The sequence below is a fragment of the Phyllobates terribilis genome, unplaced genomic scaffold, assembly GCF_046119375.1.
Source record: "Phyllobates terribilis strain yellow unplaced genomic scaffold, ASM4611937v1 Scaffold_12__6_contigs__length_324123572, whole genome shotgun sequence".
Taxonomy (NCBI): domain Eukaryota; kingdom Metazoa; phylum Chordata; class Amphibia; order Anura; family Dendrobatidae; genus Phyllobates; species Phyllobates terribilis.
This window is the reverse complement of record NW_027362772.1, coordinates 13930249-13955507: the sequence shown is the minus strand read 5'-3', so window position 1 is coordinate 13955507 and position 25259 is coordinate 13930249. Positions and strand designations below refer to the sequence as shown.

The 25259-nt window shown below is 45.2% G+C and overlaps 2 protein-coding genes across 3 annotated transcripts in view; both read right to left on the bottom strand.

Annotated features, from left to right (window-relative positions):
* The window catches only part of TMCO4 (transmembrane and coiled-coil domains 4), a 164589-nt gene that overhangs the window by 75444 nt on the left and 63886 nt on the right, over positions 1-25259 (bottom strand). The window contains exons 1-5 of one of the 2 annotated variants that reach the window (XM_073655560.1): positions 11988-12138; positions 10174-10320; positions 9917-10091; positions 8193-8220; positions 7436-7568 (exon numbers count right to left, since the gene is read on the bottom strand). In XM_073655560.1, the coding sequence (XP_073511661.1) occupies positions 7436-7568; positions 8193-8220; positions 9917-10091; positions 10174-10298 (461 nt within the window). In that variant the 5' untranslated portion in view covers positions 10299-10320; positions 11988-12138. Of the gene's footprint in view, positions 1-7435; positions 7569-8192; positions 8221-9916; positions 10092-10173; positions 10321-11987; positions 12139-25259 lie in introns of those variants that run through there. The other variant, XM_073655561.1, reaches the window with a different exon arrangement.
* RNF186 (ring finger protein 186) lies at positions 19529-21142 on the bottom strand. The gene has a single exon (XM_073655559.1). The coding sequence runs from the start codon at positions 21076-21078 to the stop codon at positions 20341-20343; it is 738 nt and encodes a 245-aa protein (XP_073511660.1). The 5' UTR covers positions 21079-21142; the 3' UTR covers positions 19529-20340.

Sequence of the window (25259 nt, the reverse complement as noted above, 5' to 3'; positions counted from 1 at the left end):
TATAACTACTATAATACTGTCCCCTATGTACAAGAATATAACTACTATAATACTGTTCCCTATGTACAAGAATATAACTACTATAATACTGTTCCCTATGTACAAGAATATAACTACTATAATACTGCTCCTATGTACAAGAATATCACTACTATAATACTGTCCCCTATGTACAAGAATATAACTACTATAATACTGCCCCCTATGTACAAGAATATCACTACTATAATACTGCCCCTATGTACAAGAATATAACTACTATAATACTGTTCCCTATGTACAAGAATATAACTACTATAATACTGCTCCTATGTACAAGAATATAACTACTATAATACTGCTCCTATGTACAAGAATATAACTACTATAATACTGCCCCTATGTACAAGAATATAACTACTATAATACTGCCCCCTATGTACAAGAATATAACTACTATAATACTGCCCCCTATGTACAAGAATATAACTACTATAATACTGCCCCTATGTACAAGAATATAACTACTATAACACTGCTCCTATGTACAAGAATATAACTACTATAATACTGCTCCTATGTACATGAATAAAATCACTATAATACTGCTCCTATGTACAAGAATATAACTACTATAATACTGCTCCTATGTACATGAATATAATCACTATAATACTGTTCCTATTTACAAGAATATAACTACTATAATACTGCTCCTATGTACAAGAATACAACTACTATAATACTGCTCCTATGTACAAGAATATAACTACTATAATACTGCTCCTATGTACAAGAATATAACTACTATAATACTACCCCTATATACAAGAGTATAACTACTATAATACTGCCCCTATGTACAAGAATATCACTACTATAATACTGCCCCTATGTACAAGAATATAACTACTATAATACTGCCCCTATATACAAGAATATAACTACTATAATACTGCCCCTATGTACAAGAATATAACTACTATAATACTGCCCCTATGTACAAGAATATCACTACTATAATACTGCCCCTATGTACAAGAATATAACTACTATAATACTGCCCCTATATACAAGAATATAACTACTATAATACTGCTCCTATGTACAAGAATATAACTACTATAATACTGCCCCCTATGTACAAGAATATAACTACTATAATACTGCCCCCTATGTACAAGAATATAACTACTATAATTCTGCCCCTATGTACAAGAATATAACTACTATAATTCTGCCCCTATGTACAAGAATATAACTACTATAATACTACTCCTATGTACAAGAATATAACTGCTATAATACTGCCCCTATATACAAGAATATAACTACTATAATACTGCCCCTATATACAAGAATATAACTACTATAATAGTGCCCCCTATGTACAAGAGTATAACTACTATAATACTGCTCATATATACAAGAATATAACTACTATAATACTGCCCCCTATGTACAAGAATATAACTACTATAATTCTGCCCCTATGTACAAGAATATAAATGCTATAATACTGCCCCCTATGTACAAGAGTATAACTACTATAATACTGCTCCTATGTACAAGAATATAACTACTATAATACTGCTCCTATGTACAAGAATATAACTACTATAATACTGCCCCCTATGTACAAGAATATAACTACTATAATTCTGCCCCTATGTACAAGAATATAAATGCTATAATACTGCCCCCTATGTACAAGAGTATAACTACTATAATACTGCTCCTATGTACAAGAATATAACTACTATAATACTGCCCCTAGGTACAAGAATATAACTACTATAATACTGCCCTCTATGTACAAGAATATAACTACTATAACACTGCCCCTATGTACAAGAATATAACTACTATAATACTGCTCGTATGTACAAGAATATAACTACTATAATACTGCCCCTATGTACAAGAATATAACTACTATAATACTGCCCCCTATGTACAAGAATATAACTACTATAATACTGCCCTCTATGTACAAGAATATAACTACTATAACACTGCCCCCTATGTACAAGAATATAACTACTATAATACTGCCCTCTATGTACAAGAATATAACTAATATAATACTGCTCCCATGTACAATAATATAACTACTATAATACTGCTCCTATGTACAAGAATATAACTACTATAATACTGCTCCCTATGTACAAGAATATAACTACTATAATACTGCCCCTATGTACAAGAATATAACTACTATAATACTGCCCCCTATGTACAAGAATATAACTACTATAATCCTGCTACTATGTATAAGAATATAACTACTATAATACTGCTCCTATGTACAAGAATATAACTACTATAATACTGCTCCTATGTACAAGAATATAACTACTATAATACTGCCCCTATGTACATGTATATAACTACTATAATACTGCTCCTATCTACAAGAATATAACTACTATAATACTGCTCCCTATGTACAAGAATATAACTACTATAATACTGCTCCTATGTACAAGAATATAACTACTTAACTACTATAATACTGCTCTTATGTACAAGAAAATAACTACTATAATACTGCTCCTATATACAAGAATATAACTACTATAATACTGGTCCTATGTACAAGAATATAACTACTATAATACTTGTCCTATGTACAAGAATATAACTACTATAATACTGCTCCTATGTACAACAGAATAACTACTATAATACTGCCCCTATGTACAAGAATATAACTACTATAATACTGCTCCTATGTACAAGAGAATAACTACTATAATACTGCTCCTATGTACAAGAATATAACTACTATAATACTGCTCCTCTGTACAAGAATATAACTACTATAATACTGCCCCCTATGTACAAGAATATAACTACTATAATTCTGCCCCTATGTACAAGAATATAAATGCTATAATACTGCCCCCTATGTACAAGAGTATAACTACTATAATACTGCTCCTATGTACAAGAATATAGCTACTATAATACTGCTCCTATGTACAAGAAAATCACTACTATAATACTGCTCCTATGTACAAGAATATAACTACTATAATACTGCCCCGTGTACAAGAATATAACTACTATAATACTGCCCCGTGTACAAGAATATAACTACTATAATACTGCCCCTATGTACAAGAATATAACTACTATAATATTGCCCCTATGTACAAGAATATAACTACTATAAATACTGCCCCTATGTACAAGAATATAACTACTATAATACTGCTCCTATGTACAAGAATATAACTACTATAATACTGCTCCTATGTACAAGAATATAACTACTATAATACTGCCCCTATGTACAAGAATATAACTACTATAATGCTGCCCCTATGTACAAGAATATAACTACTATAATACTGCCCCCTGTGTACAAGACTATAACTACTATAATACTGCTCCTATGTACAAGAATATAGCTACTATAATACTGCTCCTATGTACAAGAAAATCACTACTATAATACTGCCCCGTGTACAAGAATATAACTACTATAATACTGCTCCTATGTACAAGAATATAACTACTATAATACTGCCCCCTATGTACAAGAATATAACTACTATAATACTGCCCCTATGTACAAGAATATAACTATTATAATATTGCTCCTATGTACAAGAATATAACTACTATAATACTGCCCCCTATGTACAAGAATATAACTACTGTAATACTGCTCCTATGTACAATAAAATAACTACTATAATACTGCTCCTATGTACAAGAATATAGCTACTATAATACTGCCCCCTATGTACAAGAATATAACTACTATAATACTGCCCCTATGTACAAGAATATAACTACTATAATACTGCCCCTATGTACAAGAATATAACTACTATAATACTGCTCCTATGTACAAGAATATAACTACTATAATACTGCTCCTATGTACAAGAATATAACTACTATAATACTGCTCCTATGTACAAGAATATAACTACTATAATACTGCTCCTATGTACAAGAATATAACTACTATAATACTGCTCCTATGTACAAGAATATAACTACTATAATACTGCCCCTATGTACAAGAATATAACTATTATAATATTGCTCCTATATACAAGAATATAACTACTATAATACTGCTCCCTATGTACAAGAATATAACTTCTATAATACTGCTCCTATGTACAAGAATATAACTACTATAATACTGCCCCTATGTACAAGAATATAACTATTATAATATTGCTCCTATGTACAAGAATATAACTACTATAATACTGCCCCTATGTACAAGAATATAACTACTATAATACTGCCCCTATGTACAAGAATATAACTACTATAATACTGCTCCTATGTACAAGAATATAACTACTATAATACTGCCCTGTGTACATTAATATAACTACTATAATACTGCCCCTATGTACAAGAATATAACTACTATAATACTGCTCCTATGTACAAGAATATAACTACTATAATACTGCTCCCATGTACAAGAATATAACTACTATAATACTGCCCCCTATGTACAATAATATAACTACTATAATACTGCCCCCTATGTACAAGAATATATCTACTATAATACTGCTCCTATGTACAAGAATATAACTACTATAATACTGCCCCCTATGTACAAGAATATAACTACTATAATACTGCCCCTATGTAAAAGAATATAACTACTACAATACTGCCCTGTGTACATTAATATAACTACTATAATACTGCCCCTATGTACAAGAATATAACTACTATAATACTGCTCCTATGTACAAGAATATAACTACTATAATACTGCCCCCTATGTACAATAATATAACTACTATAATACTGCCCCCTATGTACAAGAATATATCTACTATAATACTGCTCCTATGTACAAGAATATAACTACTATAATACTGCCCCCTATGTATAAGAATATAACTACTATAATACTGCCCCTATGTACAAGAATATAACTACTATAATACTGCCCCCTATGTACAAGAATATAACTACTATAATACTGCTCCTATGTACAAGAATATAACTACTATAATACTGCCCCCTATGTACAAGAATATAACTACTATAATACTGCTCCTATGTACAAGAATATAACTACTATAATACTGCCCCCTATGTAAAAGAATATAACTACTATAATACTGCTCCTATGTACAAGAATATAACTACTATAATACTGCTCCTATGTACAAGAATATAACTACTATAATACTGCTCCTATGTACAAGAATATAACTACTATAATACTGCTCCTTATGTACAAGAATATAACTACTATAATACTGCTCCTATGTACAAGAATATAACTACTATAATACTGCTCCTTATGTACAAGAATATAACTACTATAATACTGCTATGTACAAGAATATAACTACTATAACACTGCCCCTATGTACAAGAATATAACTACTATAATACTGCCCCCTATGTACAAGAATATAACTACTATAATACTTCCCCCTATGGATGTGAATAGGGTAGAGGAGCTTTATAGCTGATTGTTTTGCTCTCATGGACAAACAGGGAACAGATGATATCTGTACGTACCGTGGTGGCGGCTCCTGGTTTGGCGGCACAGTGAGTAAAGAGAAGGTTATTGCACACACAGTAGAGCAGTGTTTATCATATGACACAGTGGCGGTGTTCTGTATTAGTGGGGTGGCGGCACTAATGTCTACACTATTTTGCTGTGATCTATCTCCTGTCACCTTGGCCGTCAGATAATTAATCATTCAGATCAATAGTTCCAGTTCCTAATGGGAAACACAACAGACAGGGGGAAGTTTTCCTGTAAACACGTGAGGACTCAGCTGGGGCCCCCCGGGGTCTCTTTATATTTCACTATTCGCAGCGTCTCTGAGAATCTTTTTAACCCCTTAAGGACACATCTGATTTTTGTTTTTGCACTTATGTTTCTTTATCCTCCCGTTTTCGCTCGCGCTTACCATATAGGATAAATAATTTTATGTTTTCTTAGGTCGGACTTTCAAAGATAAAATACTATTTTTTTTATATTTCTTTTTGGATGAAAAAAGCAAAAAGATGGAAGCAACAAGGGGCCTTGAGAAGTTTCTGGGATCCACAGCAAACCAGTGGCACGGGGTGATCGGGCCCCACCACCTCAATGCCAATGTCACAGTGACACCGGCATGTAAGGAGTTAAACAGCAGTGATCGGAGCTGCTCTAATCACTGTGGATAGAGGCAGGAGCCGGCTGTAAAGCACAGACCGTACCTGCACTTTATGGGGCTGTAAGGGTGGAGGGGTCGCTAAGTTTACAGGGGTTGTCCACTACAGCAGCGCAGGGTGACGCTCGGCTGTGTCCACCAGCCCTATAATAGTATTTTCACCCCGGGACTTTTTACACTCAGACTTCCTTCCTTTCAGAAAGTTTTCAGCAGGTTCATTATCATCAGAGGCAGAATCACAATCACTGATAAAACCTCTATACACAGCAGGTAAGGGGAGTGTGACTTCAAATATTATTTTTAATCAATTCATGCCCATTCCTGACCCATCTATCCCCCTCCAGACCCCTCATTCCCCATCCAAACCCCTCTGTCCCCTTTCAGACCCCTCTGTCCCCCTCATTCCCCTTTCAGACCCCTCTGTCCCCCCCTCCAGACCCCTCAATCCCCTTTCAGACTGCTTATTTATCTTCCAGACCCCTCTGTCCCCCCTCCAGACCCCTCATTCCCCTTTCAGACCACTCTGCCCCCTTCCAGGCCCCTCTGTCCCCCCTCCAGGCCCCTCTGTCCCCCCTCCAGGCCCCTCTGTCCCCTTTCAGACCCATCATTTTCCTTTCAGACCCCTCTGTCCCCTTCCAGACCCCTCTGTCCCCTTTCATACAGCTCATTTATCTTCCAGACCCCTCTGTCCCCCCTCCAGACCCCTCATTCCCCTTTCAGACCATTCTGCCCCCCTCCAGACCCCTCTGTCCCCCCTCCAGGCCCCTCTGTCCCCTTTCAGACCCCTCTGTCCCCTCCAGACTTCTATCCCCTTCCAGACCGCTGTGTCTCCACTCCAGACCCTTCTTTCCCCTCCAGACCCCTCAGCGCCCTTGCAGACCCCTCATTCATCTTCCAGACCCCTCTGTCCCCTTCCAGACCCCTCATTTTCCTTTCAGACCCCTCTGTCCCCTTCCAGACCCCTCTGTCCCCCTCCAGACCCCTCATTTTCCTTTCAGACCCTTCTTTCCCCTCCAGACCCCTCTGTCCCCTTCCAGACCCCTCTGTCCCCCTCCAGACCCCTCATTTTCCTTTCAGACCCTTCTTTCCCCTCCAGACCCCTCTGTCCCCTTCCAGACCTCTCTGTCCCCCCCTCCAGACCCTTCTGTCTGCTTTCAGACCCCTCTGTGCACATCCAGACCCCTCATTTTCCTTCCAGACCCCTCATTTTCCTTCCACATGCCTCTATCCCCTTCCAGACCCCTCATGTGATCGGCTCCCGCTCTTCTCCACGTTGCAGTTCTTACTCTGATGGTTCTTCCGTGTATTTCTTCAGACTCAGCATCATGGACTCCTCGCTCAGCTCCACCGTCTCTGGGGGGACGCGCAGCAGCCAGGACACGTGGGAGATTAGTACTCGGCTCCGGGCGTCATAGTACCCTGTACAGAGAGACGTGTCACACTCCGAGGGGCAGACAGCGATAGAACAGGCATTTATCCAGCACCGGCCCCTTCATCACAGTACAAAGGATTTACCCTCTGTGAATAACATACAGAATCTGCATTAGGAAGAGACCCTCTGTTTTTTATCCCAGTGCATTGTTGGGGCTCAGCAGATGTATCCGGGCCCGGGCACATGGTGGCGCGGCTGCACGGTCTGCACATTTGTGATTGACATAATTGTAGCCACATGCCCACTAGTCTCACCAGTCAGAGAAACGCAGGAGTCTAGTCGGCATGTGACAGCTTGTGTGCAAAACACAAAAACATGCAGTCACGCGACCGTCCACCCGCACGGGGGATATGGGGCAATCCTGACAGTGCGCACATCGCCATCCCGTGCAGTCTGCAGCCACTAAAGACTTTTCTTCTGATCCGATCACTTCTGAGACCGGAAAACCCAATAAATCATCATCTCTGATCTGGGTCATCTCGTGTCGTCTCTTTTTCAGACTGCGGCACAATTACGGCTCGATGACATGAGCGGCCGCTCGGAGGCTCCGCTATAACACTGACACCGTAGAAATAGATGAAGACGAGGTGAAGGAAAAGTCCAGAACTCACCGTCCCGCAGGCAGAAAGACACCAGATCCTGAAATAAGGAGACACCAGGCGTCAGCACAATGGGGAGAGGGGCGTCATATCTGATTACCGTATAGTACAGCAAATGCCAGCAGCACTAGACGGTGACCACTGGCCATGACTGCAGGCAAACGCTGAGAATTACTGCCGATATACACCCCAACGAGGTGTGAACACAGCCAAAGCCAACTTCTGGCATCTCTATGACCCAGGAGAAGCCACGACCGAGCAGAAAACCGTGCCGCAACGTATCAGAGCAGAGCGGGACTATAGGAGGGGACACCGCCAGTGTGGTCAACGAGAGCTGCAGCCAAACCCCTCTGTCCCCTCCATACTCTCCTCCTCCAGACCCCTTCATCGCCCCCCTCCAGATACCATTGTCCTCTTCCAGACACCACTATCTGCCGACAGACCTCTCCATCCTCCTCCAAGCCCCTCTGTCCTCTTGCTCCCTCAGTCTCCTTTAGACCTCTCTGTCCTCCTCCTACAGACCCCTCTGTCCTCCTCCTACAGACCCCTTCACTGTCCTTCTCCAGACCCCTCTGTCCTCCAGCTTCCAGTCTCCTCCAGACTCCTCCGTCCTCCTCATATAGACTCCTTCAATGTCCTTCTCCAGACCCCTCTGTCCTCTTGCTCCCTCAGTCTCCTCCAGACTCCTCCTACAGACCACTCCGTCCCCCCCTCCAGACTCCTCCGTCCTCCTCCTACAGACCCCTTCACTGTCCTTCTCCAGACCCCTCTGTTTTTCTCCAGACCCCTCTGTCCTCCTGCTTCCTCAGTCTCCTCCAGACCCCTCCGTCCTCCTCCTACAGACCCCTCCATCCTCCTCCTACAGACCCCTCCGTCCCCCCCCTCCAGACTCCTCAGTCCTCCTCCTACAGACCCCTTCACTGTCCTTCTCCAGACCCCTCTGTTTTTCTCCAGACCCCTCTGTCCTCCTGCTTCCTCAGTCTCCTCCAGACCCCTCCGTCCTCCTCCTACAGACCCCTCCATCCTCCTCCTACAGACCCCTCCGTCCCCCCCCTCCAGACTCCTCAGTCCTCCTCCTACAGACCCCTTCACTGTCCTTCTCCAGACCCCTCTGTTTTTCTCCAGACCCCTCTGTCCTCCTGCTTCCTCAGTCTCCTCCAGACCCCTCCGTCCTCCTCCTACAGACCCCTCCATCCTCCTCCTACAGACCCCTCCGTCCCCCCCCTCCAGACTCCTCCGTCCTCTTCCTACAGACCCCTCCGTCTTCTTGCTCCCTCAGTCTCCTCCAGACTACTCTGTCCTCCTCCTCCGCACCCCTCTATTCTCCTCCTCAAGACCCATCAGTCCTCCTCCTCCAGACCCCTCCGTCCTCCTACTCCAGACCCCTCCGTCCTCTTGCTCCCGCAGTCTCCTCCAGACTCCTCTGTCCTCCTCCTACGTACCCCTCAGACTCCTCTGCCCCTTCTAATGGGGAAGAGTCAGGAGACCCCCGACAGGTCGGTAAGTTGGGTTGACATGTAACTAACGTGTGGGGGTCTTTACAGACCCTCCATGACAGCAAGCACAGATTATAAAAGTGATGGGGAATTAAAACAGGAAATGTAAAACAAAGTCACAGAATGTTTTTAATAAAGGGGTCGTCCAGAGCCCCCTGCCCCTCAGCAATCTACTCCTGGACAACCCCTTTAAGCATTATCTCCATGTGACTAGACCAGGGGACGACCACCGCCGGTTACCTGAGTGATCATGGTCGGGTTGGTCCTCAGGACCGAATCTTCCAGGAGGACGTGAGTAAAGGTGTCCGTCCCTTCCCCGCCCAGACCGTTGGCGAACGCCTCCATGGCGGGAACCACCGAAGGACTGAGGTCCAACCACTGCACCAGATCCTCCACAAACTTCCTGCAGAACTCCCTGCAAAGAGGGGAGAACGGGACACTGAACTAGGGGGGTGATCCGCAACGGGGAGGACCCCCGGAAATATCCCAGTCGTTACCTCTGTCCTTTCTCCGGGAAGAGCTGAGCCAGCGACAGCCCGCACAGCCCGGCGTAGGCGAAGCGCGACGGTTCACTCAGAGACCGCCCCAGTGGGACCGCGCCGCCGTCCGACTCGTCCTGCATCACGTCACCGCCGCCAGCTCACCTGCAAAGAAAATATTAAGAAAACTCCATCTGCAAAATGGAAACTGACTCAGAGCGACGAGGATGCAGTAAAACTCATAAATACGCTATGCTTTACACTGCAGCCCTGCTCCACCGTTATGATCAGTGACTTCGATTGTTGCTGTTTAACCCCTTGAGTGCCACTGTCTATCACTGACTTGGTGCAATCCCGGTGGGGCATCTGTTTTGGTGCCCATCACCCCACTTATTGCCGCCATCTTGGTCCTCCATGTTACCTACACTATATACCGTGAAGCCGATGTCATGCCGTACGTAGTACAAGCCATCAAACAATCGCTGGATACAATTTCCTCGAGAGGTTAAAATACAATAATATAAAAAAAGTTTTAAAAAATATAAAAGAAAGAAAAAAAGTTTGACATTCGGCATCGCCATGTCTGTAAAAGTTCCGATATTTCACATTAGGTAAATATCAAAATGCAAAAGAAATAAATACAAAGTACATTTTAAAATTTGCACAATAACAATGATGGAGAAATAAAAAATAAAAAAGTTACGGGTCTCAGATAAATGGAGACACAGGAAATTTTGGTTCGAAAACTTTTCAAACTCTTTAAAAAAAAAAAAGTTTGCAATCACCGGACTGAGAATCGTGTTCCTGGGTCATTTTTACCGCACAATGATATAAAACCCAAAAAACACCGGAGGAATTGAAATTCTGCATTTTATTTACTCTTTCACTGAACTCGGAATTTTTTTCTTTACATTATACAGTAAAGTGATTGGTGACAACTCGGCAGCTGTGCAACCAGAGTCTGGAGAACTACAACTCCCAGCATGATGTGAGCGGTCAGGGTGTGCTGGGACTTGTAGTGCTGTATACACTGCACTGTTATACATAGGTCACAGGAGGTCAGGGTGTGCTGGGACTTGTAGTGCTGTCCACACTGCACTGTTATACACAGGTCACAGGAGGTCAGGGTGTGCTGGGACTTGTAGTTCTGTCCACACTGCACTGTTATACATAGGTCACAGGAGGTCAGGGTGCGCTGGGACTTGTAGTGCTGTATACACTGCACTGTTATACATAGGTCACAGGAGGTCAGGGTGCGCTGGGACTTGTAGTGCTGTATACACTGCACTGTTATACATAGGTCACAGGAGGTAAGGGTGTGCAGGGACTTGTAGTGCTGTATACACTGCACTATTATACATAGGTCACAGGAGGTCAGGGTGTGGTGGGACTTGTAGTTCTGTCCACACTGCACTGTTATACATAGGTCACAGGAGGTCAGGGTGCGCTGGGACTTGTAGTGCTGTATACACTGCATTGTTAGACATAGGTCACAGGAGGTCAGGGTGTGCTGGGACTTGTAGTTCTGTCCACACTGCACTGTTATACATAGGTCACAGGAGGTCAGGCTTGCTGGGACTTGTAGTTCTCCAACAACAGGCTGCAGCCCACTGATCTGAATTGCTATATGGAGGTCACAGGGGTCAGGGCACTCTGGGACTTGTAGTCCTATCTAGGCTGCAGCGAGTGTCTGTATCCAGATGGAGGAGGACCCCGCCCTGTAATAACGCTCACATATACATGACTCCTCTCCACCCACCATATTATAATATCAATACACCTTATACCGTCACTTCCTGCACAAACACGTACTACTACCCCATCATTCTCACCTGAGCCCCCTCAGTGCTAGTCTCAGCGTCCTCTCTCGCACCAGAACCAGGCCTCATCTAAGGATTTAGCGGTAATACTCTCTGAATATCGACTTTACGCAGTTGGCGTAGATTAACGACAAGCGGCTGTCATGCGAGATACGTTCATTTCGTAAGTCCCGCTGGTTTGCAGAATAGGCTGCTACGTACGTTGCTCTGGTTTGTAGAATGGATGCTACGCACATTGCGCACTGAGCTGGCAGGCGGACTTTGAGCCCCGGGTAGGGTTGCTATGGAGACGGGTGACTTCCGGTCTGATGCTGGGGCATCTGTTGTCTTTTCAGGTGGCATCTGCTCCTTGTATTGTTGTCATAATAAACCACTTACATCATCAGGGCCTCCCATTATATCTCATCCTGGGAAAGCTGGGTGACAGTGACAGCTACAGACCTATGGCTGTTATAACCTGCTATATATGACCCAGAATGGTGAATAACCTGCTATACATCACCCTGAATGGTGAATCCACCAGTACTGCAGTAATACCCGAGCTGAGAACGCAGAACCGGGCCGATTTGCCATTCAGGAGCCTGGGAAAGCCGAGCCGCAGCCATATTAGTGCTGATAATGGTCGTCACTCTGCTTTCCCAGACTCAGAATGGCTCTTAGATGTGTAATGCTCCTCAGACAGGCCGCAAAGCAACAATTAAAACGTCGCTGTCATTGGAAACAGTCAGCAAGTTGTTTAACCCCCGCACTCTCGTTTTTCCTTCCCCGAGCCACGGCGCTTTTATTCCCCCATCCCTGTGGCCATACGTGGACTAGTTGTAGTTTTGAAGACATCAATCATTTTACCATAAAATGTTGTGAAACGGTGAAAAAAACAATTCCGCCATTATTTTTTGTTTTCCTTCTTATGTCGTTAGTATGAGCCGGTAACGTTGTTCTCCGGGTCGGGACGATTACGGCGACACCAAACTTTTTTTTTTTTTTAGTGGTTCTAAAGTAATCGAAAAGTTGTCAAAATCGCCATTCTCCGACATCCGTCACCTTTTTTGCCTTTGGATCCTTGGGTGACGGATGACTGATTTTTTTTTTAGTCCGTAGCTGACTTACTTTTTTATATATATATATACCGTTTTTGGGGTCCATGCGGTGTTTATTGCATTTTTGTTCTGGGGGGGGGGGGGGGGGTGTGGTGATTAAAATCCAGCGATTCCAGTGTTTGGATTTCCTTTCTTTATTTTGCAGTTTAGGCTATGTTCACACACGTTGCGTTTTGCTGCGCATTTTGTAGCAGATTTTTATGCAAATTTTCAGCTGCATCTTGCAGTACCAGCAAAGTCTATGAGAAACTAGAATTCTCTGTTCACACATCATGGTTTTTTTTGTTGTCGTTGCGTATTTTCTGCCTTGCTTGCGTTTTTGGAAAATAGAGAATGTCACTTCTTTCAGCGTTTCTGCAGTTTTTTCACCCATAGGAAGTAATGGGTGGTGAAAAAACCACTGCAAAAACGCATCAAAAAATATAGGAAAACCTGCATTTTTGACGCAGCTGTTTTCCTGCCAGAGAAAAGTTGTCAGCAGATTTAGCTGCAGATTTAGCTGCAGAAAAAACACGTGTGAACATAGCCTTACTGTGATTAATTTTATGTCGATTAATTGAGCTTTTATCGACTATATTTATTTTTCTTTTATATTTATTTTTATTGTTCAAAACCAATTTTTTTTCATTTATTTTTCTCTCTTGCAGATATATTTTTATTCTGCAGAATATAAAAAAAAATTAACGACCTGCTCTGAAGCCGAGCCGATGGCAGTCTGCTCTTTGGCTGCCATTACAACGTATCTGCACCCTGCGATCACATTGTGGGGGGGCAATGGACACCGGAACGGTTGCGTGATACAGTGACTGACATCCTTTGCAAAAAGGTGGGCACTGCTATGAAATAGTGAATGTTACGGGGTGCTACAGTAACCTGATATAGTTATATGATATAATAAGGAAGAAAAAAGACTCAGGATATACAACCATGCACACCCAATATTAGAAAAATGAAAAAGTCTTTATTACATGATTACACACTGACAACACAAGAAAAAATAAAAACAATTAAAAACAGACAAGGCATAGCAATATTCATGGGGGAGGAATAATAATAGTGTTCCAAAGCAATAAATCCCCCTTAGGCCACAGGTATCATTTGTTGTTTTTACTATCTCATAATACAATAATGCTTATTGACCAAGCTATGTCGCCCTAGTAAAGGGTAGCACAGCACCACTAGACCAAATATAGGTGATGAACCAGACACTCCCAAGTAATCAGACCATACATGATAATAAATCAAGGAATGAAGGAATGAGTGGGAGTAGTAATCTACTAGAACTAGGGGCCCGTATAATATCAGCGTTTATCAAAACATGTCATCCCACCTGATGTATGATATAGGATCATGAGTAAAGGCCATGTATGGCAAAGCGGGCACTCCTAAGTGGTCAAGGGAAAAGTCAAAAATAATAAAATGACATAGTTACCTGTTGGCACCAGAGACCCTACGCGTTACGCTGCTAGACCGCAGCTTCGTCAGGGGTATGTTGTCAGTGGACACATGTGTATATTAAATAATCTATCCAATTTAGTGTGATTCCCTTCAGGTGAATATTAATGCCCTCACTAAGTCTCTCCAGCATCGTGGCGGATCGGACGGTCATTTCCTGTTTCCACAGCGTGCAGCCCACGTGCTGTGGTGTGACACAACCGGAATTGAATAAGACGTCATATCCGGTCGGCGAATCGCCGCCCCTTCCTATCTCTCATGCGTTCCACCCAGACGCCTTGGTGGAACGCAACCGGAGCTAAATAGAAATCGTCATATCCGGTTTTAGGAACCGCCCCCTCAAAGATCGTGCGGGACACAGTCCCCCAAAATAGTCACGATAGGAAAGAGGCCGACATTCCAGGGGAGAACAAAACGCAAAAGCATATATGTACCCCCAGAAGTAGCGCGTCCGCTACAAAAAATATACCGGTACAGAGACAAGAGGGCTAGCCCTGATCAAGGAAAGTGCCTGACCAGGCCAAGAGCAAGATAAAAGATGTGATTGGAGTCAGAAAGTCACCAAATGTGCATAAGAATGTGACCAATCATGACGATACAAACATAGACATAAGACAAACCAACCACAGACAAACATAAAACAGACAACAATCATGTACAGATTGTAGGCCATTACAAGGTGGCTGATGAAGTCTGATGGCATATATATAATATACATACAAATATAAGGACATGGCATTTGAAATGATTACTGGAGATTAGCTTGTTATGGAATGGAGGAGATGCACAAGCCAGCCACACGAGAGGAGATGAAAAAATAAAGAAAAAAGAAAAAGAAAAAAGGGGGAGACCAGAGAGCCCTCAATCTAAAACGGGACTCCAATAGCAAGGATACCATAGGAATTTAAGCCAAGTAACCAGTAAATGAAAAGTCCTCATTTATGCCCCTAGGGTCCACTGTATCAAGAACAAAAATCCACCTTGATTCAGATCTCAATAGATCCTTGGTGTGATCCAAGTTACGTGAATTAGGCCTCATTTTTTGAAGGCCCATAACTCGCATTTTATTGGGGCTACCAGAATGGCATTGGAAGAAGTGCAGAGCCACCGAAGAGATGGCTTTGCCCTTCTTCAAATCCTGCTCAGCAAGATGGATGTTGGAGACATGTTGCTGTACCCGTCTGCGGAGTTCCTGCGACGTTTGACCAGGGGGTCTTTAAATGGCTACGCTTCATAGATGACATTTTGATTATCTGGACGGGCACGGAAACTGAGGCACTTGCATTTATTGATAGGCTGAACGTTAATGATTTTAACATTCATCTTACCCACTGTATATCTTCCTCTGCAGTTAACTTCCTGGATCTGGAGATCAGGAAAGTGGGTGACTCACTTGTATCCAAATTACATAGGAAATCGACTGCCACTAATAGTCTCCTACACTACCAAAGTTTTCATCCTAGAAACTTGAGAGACAGTATACCGGTGGGACAATTTTCAAGGGCCAAAAGGAACTGTACAACACAGGAGGACTACAAAACCGAGGCCAGAAATTTAACCTCACGCTTTCGGGAACGTGGATATCCTAAAGCGGTAATCTCCAAGGCTCACCAGAAGGTTTTGGTCAAACCACGGGAGATGTTGCTACAATCGCGCGTTAATATGGAGGATACACAGATTAGATTTATTACCAGATTTAACAATCAATGGAATGAAGTGGGTAGTCTATTTCGGAAACATTGGAATATACTTAAGACGGATAGTCGTCTTTCTAGCATTGTACCAGAGAGACCGTTGTTGACGGCTAGACGCGCCCCTAATTTAAGGGATAAACTTATGCATAGTCATTATACACGCCCCTGTTGTAGTACCTCGGGCGGTAGTAAATTTAAGGGTTCATTCCCTTGTGGCGATTGTTCTGCTTGTCCATTTTTTTCATCTGGTAAAATTTTTACTAATCCGACTGACAACCATCAATACCCTTTGAGGGATTTTATCAACTGTAGGTCTACTAATGTTGTATATGCATTGACCTGTCCCTGTCCGAAGGTTTATGTTGGTCAAACGTCGCAGGAACTCCGCAGACGGGTACAGCAACATGTCTCCAACATCCATCTTGCTGAGCAGGATTTGAAGAAGGGCAAAGCCATCTCTTCGGTGGCTCTGCACTTCTTCCAATGCCATTCTGGTAGCCCCAATAAAATGCGAGTTATGGGCCTTCAAAAAATGAGGCCTAATTCACGTAACTCGGATCACACCAAGGATCTATTGAGATCTGAATCAAGGTGGATTTTTGTTCTTGATACAGTGGACCCTAGGGGCATAAATGAGGACTTTTCATTTACTGGTTACTTGGCTTAAATTCCTATGGTATCCTTTGCTATTGGAGTCCCGTTTTAGATTGAGGGCTCTCTGGTCTCCCCCTTTTTTCTTTTCCTTTATTTTTTCATCTCCTCTCGTGTGGCTGGCTTGTGCATCTCCTCCATTCCATAACAAGCTAATCTCCAGTAATCATTTCAAATGCCATGTCCTTATATTTGTATGTATATTATATATATGCCATCAGACTTCATCAGCCACCTTGTAATGGCCTACAATCTGTACATGATTGTTGTCTGTTTTATGTTTGTCTGTGGTTGGTTTGTCTTATGTCTATGTTTGTATCGTCATGATTGGTCACATTCTTATGCACATTTGGTGACTTTCTGACTTCAATCACATCTTTTATCTTGCTCTTGGCCTGGTCAGGCACTTTCCTTGATCAGGGCTAGCCCTCTTGTCTCTGTACCGGTATATTTTTTGTAGCGGACGCGCTACTTCTGGGGGTACATATATGCTTTTGCGTTTTGTTCTCCCCTGGAATGTCGGCCTCTTTCCTATCGTGACTATTTTGGGGGACTGTGTCCCGCACGATCTTTGAGGGGGCGGTTCCTAAAACCGGATATGACGATTTCTATTTAGCTCCGGTTGCGTTCCACCAAGGCGTCTGGGTGGAACGCATGAGAGATAGGAAGGGGCGGCGATTCGTCGACCGGATATGACGTCTTATTTAATTCCGGTTGTGTCACACCACAGCACGTGGGCTGCACGCTGTGGAAACAGGAAATGACCGTCCGATCCGCCATGATGCTGGAGAGACTTAGTGAGGGCATTAATATTCACCTGAAGGGAATCACACTAAATTGGATAGACTATTTAATATACACATGTGTCCACTGACAACATACCCCTGACGAAGCTGCGGGCTAGCAGCGTAACGCGTAGGGTCTCTGGTGCCAACAGGTAACTATGTCATTTTATTATTTTTGACTTTTCCCTTGACCACTTAGGAGTGCCCGCTTTGCCATACATGGCCTTTACTCATGATCCTATATCATACATCAGGTGGGATGACATGTTTTGATAAACGCTGATATTATACGGGCCCCTAGTTCTAGTAGATTACTACTCCCACTCATTCCTTCATTCCTTGATTTATTATCATGTATGGTCTGATTACTTGGGAGTGTCTGGTTCATCACCCATATTTGGTCTAGTGGTGCTGTGCTACCCTTTACTAGGGCGACATAGCTTGGTCAATAAGCATTATTGTATTATGAGATAGTAAAAACAACAAATGATACCTGTGGCCTAAGGGGGATTTATTGCTTTGGAACACTATTATTATTCCTCCCCCATGAATATTGCTATGCCTTGTCTGTTTTTAATTGTTTTTATTTTTTCTTGTGTTGTCAGTGTGTAATCATGTAATAAAGACTTTTTCATTTTTCTAATATTGGGTGTGCACGGTTGTATATCCTGAGTCTTTTTTCTTCCTTATTATATCATACAGTGACTGACAGCAGCAATCTGAGCTCAGCTCCGGTTGCTGCCATGTATGGAGCAGTCAGGACGGAGTTAACAGATGGCGGAAGCATAAAGCTGACTATAGACCTCCATACACACAGACGCTCCTCTTGTCCAAGTGTCCACGTGTCCTGAATGGGGAGAAAAGCTGCTGTTGTCAGTTACCATGGAGACACACCACTCTGCATAGGAGCTGTATACACAAAAGCAATGAGAACCTCGGCTGTTTGCACAATTCCTTCCTTCTTTATTTGGATGCATTCAGTTTATACAGATAAAAACACCAAAATACAAAGAAAAAAGTAACAATTGATTCTGCAGCATAAAAGGGTCACTTGTTACTATGGTTACAGAATGTCAATTATATATATAAAAAAATACATATCTAATTTGCATACAGAGGCCTCATGTAAACGAGCAAAAAGCACCTTGCAGCCCACACATCACACCTGTGAGACAGAACCATGAATGCCCCGGGATGGACCCATGTGCGGATTTGGGGTGTAGCATGGCCGCCTAATGTCACCCTGTGTTAGCATGATCACAAGGTAGACTTTGCAGTCACGCATTTCGGTTTGTGCAGGTGTCATCATCACGTCAGTGGCATCTCACGCATTTCAGGCCATGTATGACTATCCATCAGCCCAATGCATATCAGTCTATGCAATACCCACTGGATATCATCCCATGTATGTGTTCCCAAGCGTTCCAGTTCATGCATCAATGCAATGGATTTTATGACTTGTATCTACCCTCTGTAGAGTACTCAATCTATCTACCTCACGCATTTCAGTCTGTGCATTCCCCAATGTATATCATCCCATGTATCTACTCACAAATTTCAGTCTGTGCATTCCCCAATGTATCTACTCACGCATTTCAGTCTGTGCATTCCCCAATGTATCTACTCACGCATTTCAGTCTGTGCATTTCCCAATGTATATTATCACATCTACTCACGCATTTTGGCCTGTGCATTACCCAATGTATATCATCCCATGTATCTACTCACGCATTTCAGTCTGTGCATTCCCCAATGTATATCATCCCATGTATCTACTCACGCATTTCAGTCTGTGCATTACCCAATGTATATCATCCCATGTATCTACTCACGCATTTCAGTCTGTGCATTCCCCAATGTATATTATAACATGTATCTACTCACGCATTTTGGCCTGTGCATTACCCAATGTATATCATCCCATGTATCTACTCACGCATTTCGGTCTGTAAATTACCCAATGTATATTATCACCTCTACTCACGCATTTCGGTCTGTACATTACCCAATGTATATTATAACATGTATCTACTCACACATTTCGGCCTGTGCATTACCCAATGTATATCATCCCATGTATCTACTCACACATTTCGGCCTGTGCATTACCCAATGTATATTATCACCTCTACTCACGCATTTCGGCCTGTGCATTACCCAGTGTATATTATAACATGTATCTACTCACGCATTTCGGCCTGTGCATTACCCAATGTATATCATCCCATGTATCTACTCACGCATTTCGGTCTGTGCATTACCCAATGTATATTATCACCTCTACTCACGCATTTCGGTGTGTACATTACCCAATGTATATCATCCCATGTATCTACTCACGCATTTCGGTCTGTGCATTACCCAATGTATATTATCACCTCTACTCACGCATTTCGGTGTGTACATTACCCAATGTATATTATAACATGTATCTACTCACGCATTTCGGTCTGTGCTTTACCCAATGTATTATCACATGTATCTATTACACACGTTTCAGTTTTTGCATTACTCAGTGTCTATATTCCTGAGTATCTACACCCACACGTTCCAGTCCGTGCATGAACCCAATGCATATCATATCTTCTATCTACTCCCACACATTTCAGTCCGTGCATCACCTAATGCACATCATCCCATATATATCTTCATGCCTTTTTTCCCACGCATTTCAGTCTATGAATCACACAATAGACACCACGTTATTGTCCTTCTGGTGACTCTCCGCCCGGGGTGGGCTCATCTTGCAGTACGGGTTGAAGCAGAGCAGGACGGTGATGATCATGACCACCCCGAGGGTGAAGCCCAGAACCCATTTCATGATCCCCGTGTAGAGAAAGTGCAGGATGATAATGAGAAGAATGAGCAAAATTAGCAAAAGTATGACGAGCCTCCTCGCCGCCATCCTCAGGTTCCCATGGGGTTCGTCATCACTCAGGTCACAATGGCCATGGCGGTCCGGTCTCACGGCCAACGGTGGGGTCCGAGATGGCTCAGCTTTGGGCTTGGGGTTCTCCAACCTGCTCATAAGGGATTCCTGGTTCTGTAAAGTGCATACAAGTCCTCCAAAAACTGGAGTGGGTGCCCGACAGATGGGGCAGATGATCCGCCAGGTGCCCAGCTCATTGCAGACCAGGAGTTTGAGGCAGGCGGCGCAGAAGTTGTGTTTGCAGGACAGCTCCTTGGGAACCCGATAGACGTCGTATGTGCTGAAGCAGACCGGGCAGTCCATGTCGGTGAGGATGGGCCCGCCGCTGCGGGGCGACGCTGGGTCTGTATCATGGAGTGATGCCTCCTGGTCCGGCACCGATTCTGGGGGCGGCACATCTGGACTTGGCGGTGCCCGTCCTTGTGAGGTCCCATTGATCTCGGCGCTGGTAATATGGCGGTCCGCTGAGCCCTCCATGCCGGGTACTTGCATCTCTGCCGTCCTTGTGGGGAATTCAGGCAACGCTGCAGTGAGCGTCCCTTATCAGCCCCGGCGCTTACACATTAACCAGCGCTCAATAAGTTTTATGGGTGATGGTAAAGCCTCGGCTACCCTCCATGGCAGCACGTATCCTCCACAGGAAGCAGATGGTGGAGATAGCGGCCAGGAAAGGCACCCGCTTAAAGAGCAACTCCTTACACGGCACCGTGCTCCCTCCATTCAGAGACACCTTCATGTCCTACACAGGGTGATACTCACTGACAGCCGCCATTGTGGTGCCCATAGGCAGCGGGCATAAATCACAATGGGCCTGGCGGCACAGGTTCTCGCCACTCAGTAGGAGGGTCGACGTTAAGGGGCTGACACACAAGCAATTGCCCAGGGCCCTATTTTTATTTTAATACTGTTATCAGGAGGGCGATGGTAACTGCATCTCTGTGTCACCCACTGCAACATGGGACTTAAAGGGCAACTCCGGACCACCCTGATATCAACAGCGCCCATGCGGGGAACATCCCCGAGTTCACGAGTAAAGTCATTTCCCAGCTAGATTTAGCCAGGTCCTTTTATTTCCATCCTGCGCCATATTTGCGAGAAATTTTCCCCTATGCTCAGTGTCGCCCCCTGCTGAGTCCTGAAGTCTGGAGTTCCAGGACTTCTACCTGATGGAGAGCAGGAGGATCCACCATGGATGGAAGGAGCCCCAGGTGACGCCCCGTCCTCTATCTCCACGCTATGATAAGATGAAGGTCTCGCTCTGAGATTAGACGGGTTCATGTATATACGACTGCGGCCGCACAAAGTGCAAGATGGTTACACATTCCTGAAGTCGAGACATCCGAGAGCGCAGCGGCTCCTCCGCCCGAGCTCCACTGTGTCAGAGCCCCCCTTTATCCCACCTCTGCACGGCTAGTGATGAGTACCGGCCAGATGGGTGGTCCGATGCCGGAGAGGGCAATCAGCAAACCATCCACATTAACAGGGAAGACCCCACAAGATCACAGAGGGTGGCAATCCTGCAGCGGTGGGTGTGCGGTGGCCGGAGGCCCCTGTGTGATGGGTGGAGGGCCGTGGTCAGAGGCCCCTGTGTGATGGGTAAGGGGCACTGGTAGGAGGCCCCTGTGTGATGGGTAAGGGGCACTGGTAGGAGGCCCCTGTGTGATGGGTAAGGGGCACTGGTAGGAGGCCCCTGTGTGATGGGTGGAGGTCAGAGGCCCCTGTGTGAAGGGTGGAGGTCAGAGGCCCCTGTGTGATGGGTGGAGGTCAGAGGCCCCAATGTGATGGGTGGAGGCCCCTGTGTGATGGGTGGAGACCCCTGTGTGATGGGTGGAGGCCCCTGTGTGATGGGTGGAGGCCCCTGTGTGATGGGTGGAGGCCCCTGTGTGATGGGTGGAGGCCCCTGTGTGATGGGTGGAGGTCGGAGGCCCCTGTGTGAAGGGTGGAGGTCGGAGGCCCCTGTGTGATGGGTGGAGGTCGGAGGCCCCTGTGTGATGGGTGGAGGTCGGAGGCCCCTGTGTGATGGGTGGAGGCTGGAGGCCCCTGTGTGATGGGTGGAGGCCGGAGGCCCCTGTGTGATGGGTGGAGGTCGGAGGCCCCTGTGTGATGGGTGGAGGTCGGAGGCCCCTGTGTGATGGGTGGAGGTCGGAGGCCCCTGTATGGTGGGTGGAGGTCGGAGGCCCCTGTGTGATGGGTGGAGGTCGGAGGCCCCTGTGTGATGGGTGGAGGTCGGAGGCCCCTGTGTGATGGGTGGAGGTCGGAGGCCCCTGTGTGGTGGGTGGAGGTCGGAGGCCCCTGTATGGTGGGTGGAGGTCGGAGGCCCCTGTGTGATGGGTGGAGGTCGGAGGCCCCTGTGTGAAGGGTGGAGGTCGGAGGCCCCTGTGTGAAGGGTGGAGGTCGGAGGCCCCTGTGTGAAGGGTGGAGGTCGGAGGCCCCTGTATGGTGGGTGGAGGTCGGAGGCCCCTGTGTGAAGGGTGGAGGTCGGAGGCCCCTGTGTGAAGGGTGGAGGTCGGAGGCCCCTGTGTGATGGGTGGAGGTCGGAGGCCCCTGTGTGATGGGTGGAGGTCGGAGGCCCCTGTGTGATGGGTGGAGGCCGGAGGCCCCTGTGTGATGGGTGGAGGCCGGAGGCCCCTGTGTGATGGGTGGAGGTCGGAGGCCCCTGTGTGATGGGTGGAGGTCGGAGGCCCCTGTGTGATGGGTGGAGGTCGGAGGCCCCTGTGTGATGGGTGGAGGTCGGAGGCCCCTGTGTGATGGGTGGAGGTCGGAGGCCCCTGTGTGGTGGGTGGAGGTCGGAGGCCCCTGTGTGATGGGTGGAGGTCGGAGGCCCCTGTGTGATGGGTGGAGGTCGGAGGCCCCTGTGTGAAGGGTGGAGGTCGGAGGCCCCTGTGTGAAGGGTGGAGGTCGGAGGCCCCTGTGTGGTGGGTGGAGGTCGGAGGCCCCTGTGTGATGGGTGGAGGTTGGAGGCCCCTGTGTGGTGGGTGGAGGTCGGAGGCCCCTGTGTGATGGGTGGAGGTTGGAGGCCCCTGTGTGATGGGTGGAGGTCGGAGGCCCCTGTGTGATGGGTGGAGGTCGGAGGCCCCTGTGTGATGGGTGGAGGTCGGAGGCCCCTGTGTGATGGGTGGAGGTCGGAGGCCCCTGTGTGGTGGGTGGAGGTCGGAGGCCCCTGTGTGGTGGGTGGAGGTCGGAGGCCCCTGTGTGATGGGTGGAGGTCGGTGACCTCCGGTATTAACTCCATCTGCTGAGAAGGCAAAATATTAATAGGAAAACAGAGCAATAAATGAGGAGCAAAGTTCCTTATTAATAATAGTGAGGAGCAATGTGCAGCTCAGGACCTCGCTCACTCCCACCCGGACTCCCGTCGTGTCGGGTCACCGCCCTGCTTTGGATCTGAGCCCCCGATATTACACCACGATTACCCGCCGTCAATTATCCTCCGACCCATTACTGTGCACCCATCACCGACTCCAGACCGTTACTAAAATAGTGTAAAATCTGCTGCCAGCCAGGATCTCTCTGCTTTACACTGCAGCTCTGCTCTACTAGGACATTGAGCTAAGTCACAGAACATGCGCAGCCTGAGGGGTTAACACTGACAAATGCCTTTTATTGCTTATTACATGACCCCTGATTAATGATGTGACTGCTATTTAAAGGGGATGTCCATGTCACACAGCTCAGTCATGGTATGTGACTGTGGCATAAAACCTGCACAAACTTTACACTACTCATAGCTCCTGTTCTGACATTTCGTTACAATGTATCAGTCTGGAGTTCAGGTGTGTAGAGGAGCGCTGCTCCTGCAGCTTCAGAGTCTGCTTTATTTCCTCAATGTGGACTGCTGCTGCCATCTAGTGATAGAATAGCAGTACTGCACAAACGACTGATGTCTGATCTGAATGCAAAAACTCCAGCGAGAGCCCCGAACTGACACAGAAGGAAACCTCTAAGGCTATGTGCCCACGATGCAGAAAGACAAGTCTAATCCCGACTGATGAATGAAAAACGACTTCATACCAAATCTCCCACAAAGTGATGGCACAAACTGCACATGTTCTCACCTCAGATTACAAGCACCGAATCCACCTCCTAGTAGAACCTAAAACAGACCCTATTAATCTTTATGGGGTCCGTGCACTTATTCATATCATGCCCGACCTTTTACCGCATAAAATAGCACAATTTTGTCCACCAATTTTCTTTTTACAAAAGAAGATCAGAAGACCTCCCATATTATACTCCAGAGCTGCACTCACTATTCTGCTAGTGCAGTCACTGTGTACATACATTACATTACTGATCCTGAGTTACATCCTGTATTATACTCTAGAGCTGCACTCACTATTCTGCTGGTGCAGTCATTGTGTACATACATTACATTACTGATCCTGAGTTACATCCTGTATTATACTCCAGAGCTGCACTCACTATTCTGCTGCTGCAGTCACTGTGTACATACATTACATTACTGATCCTGAGTTACCTCCTGTATTATACTCCAGAGCTGCACTCACTATTCTGCTGGTGCAGTCACTGTGTACATACATTACTGATCCTGAGTTACATCCTGTATTATACTCCAGAGCTGCACTCACTATTCTGCTGGTGCAGTCACTGTGTACATACATTACATTACTGATCCTGAGCTACATCCTGTATTATACTCCAGAGCTGCACTC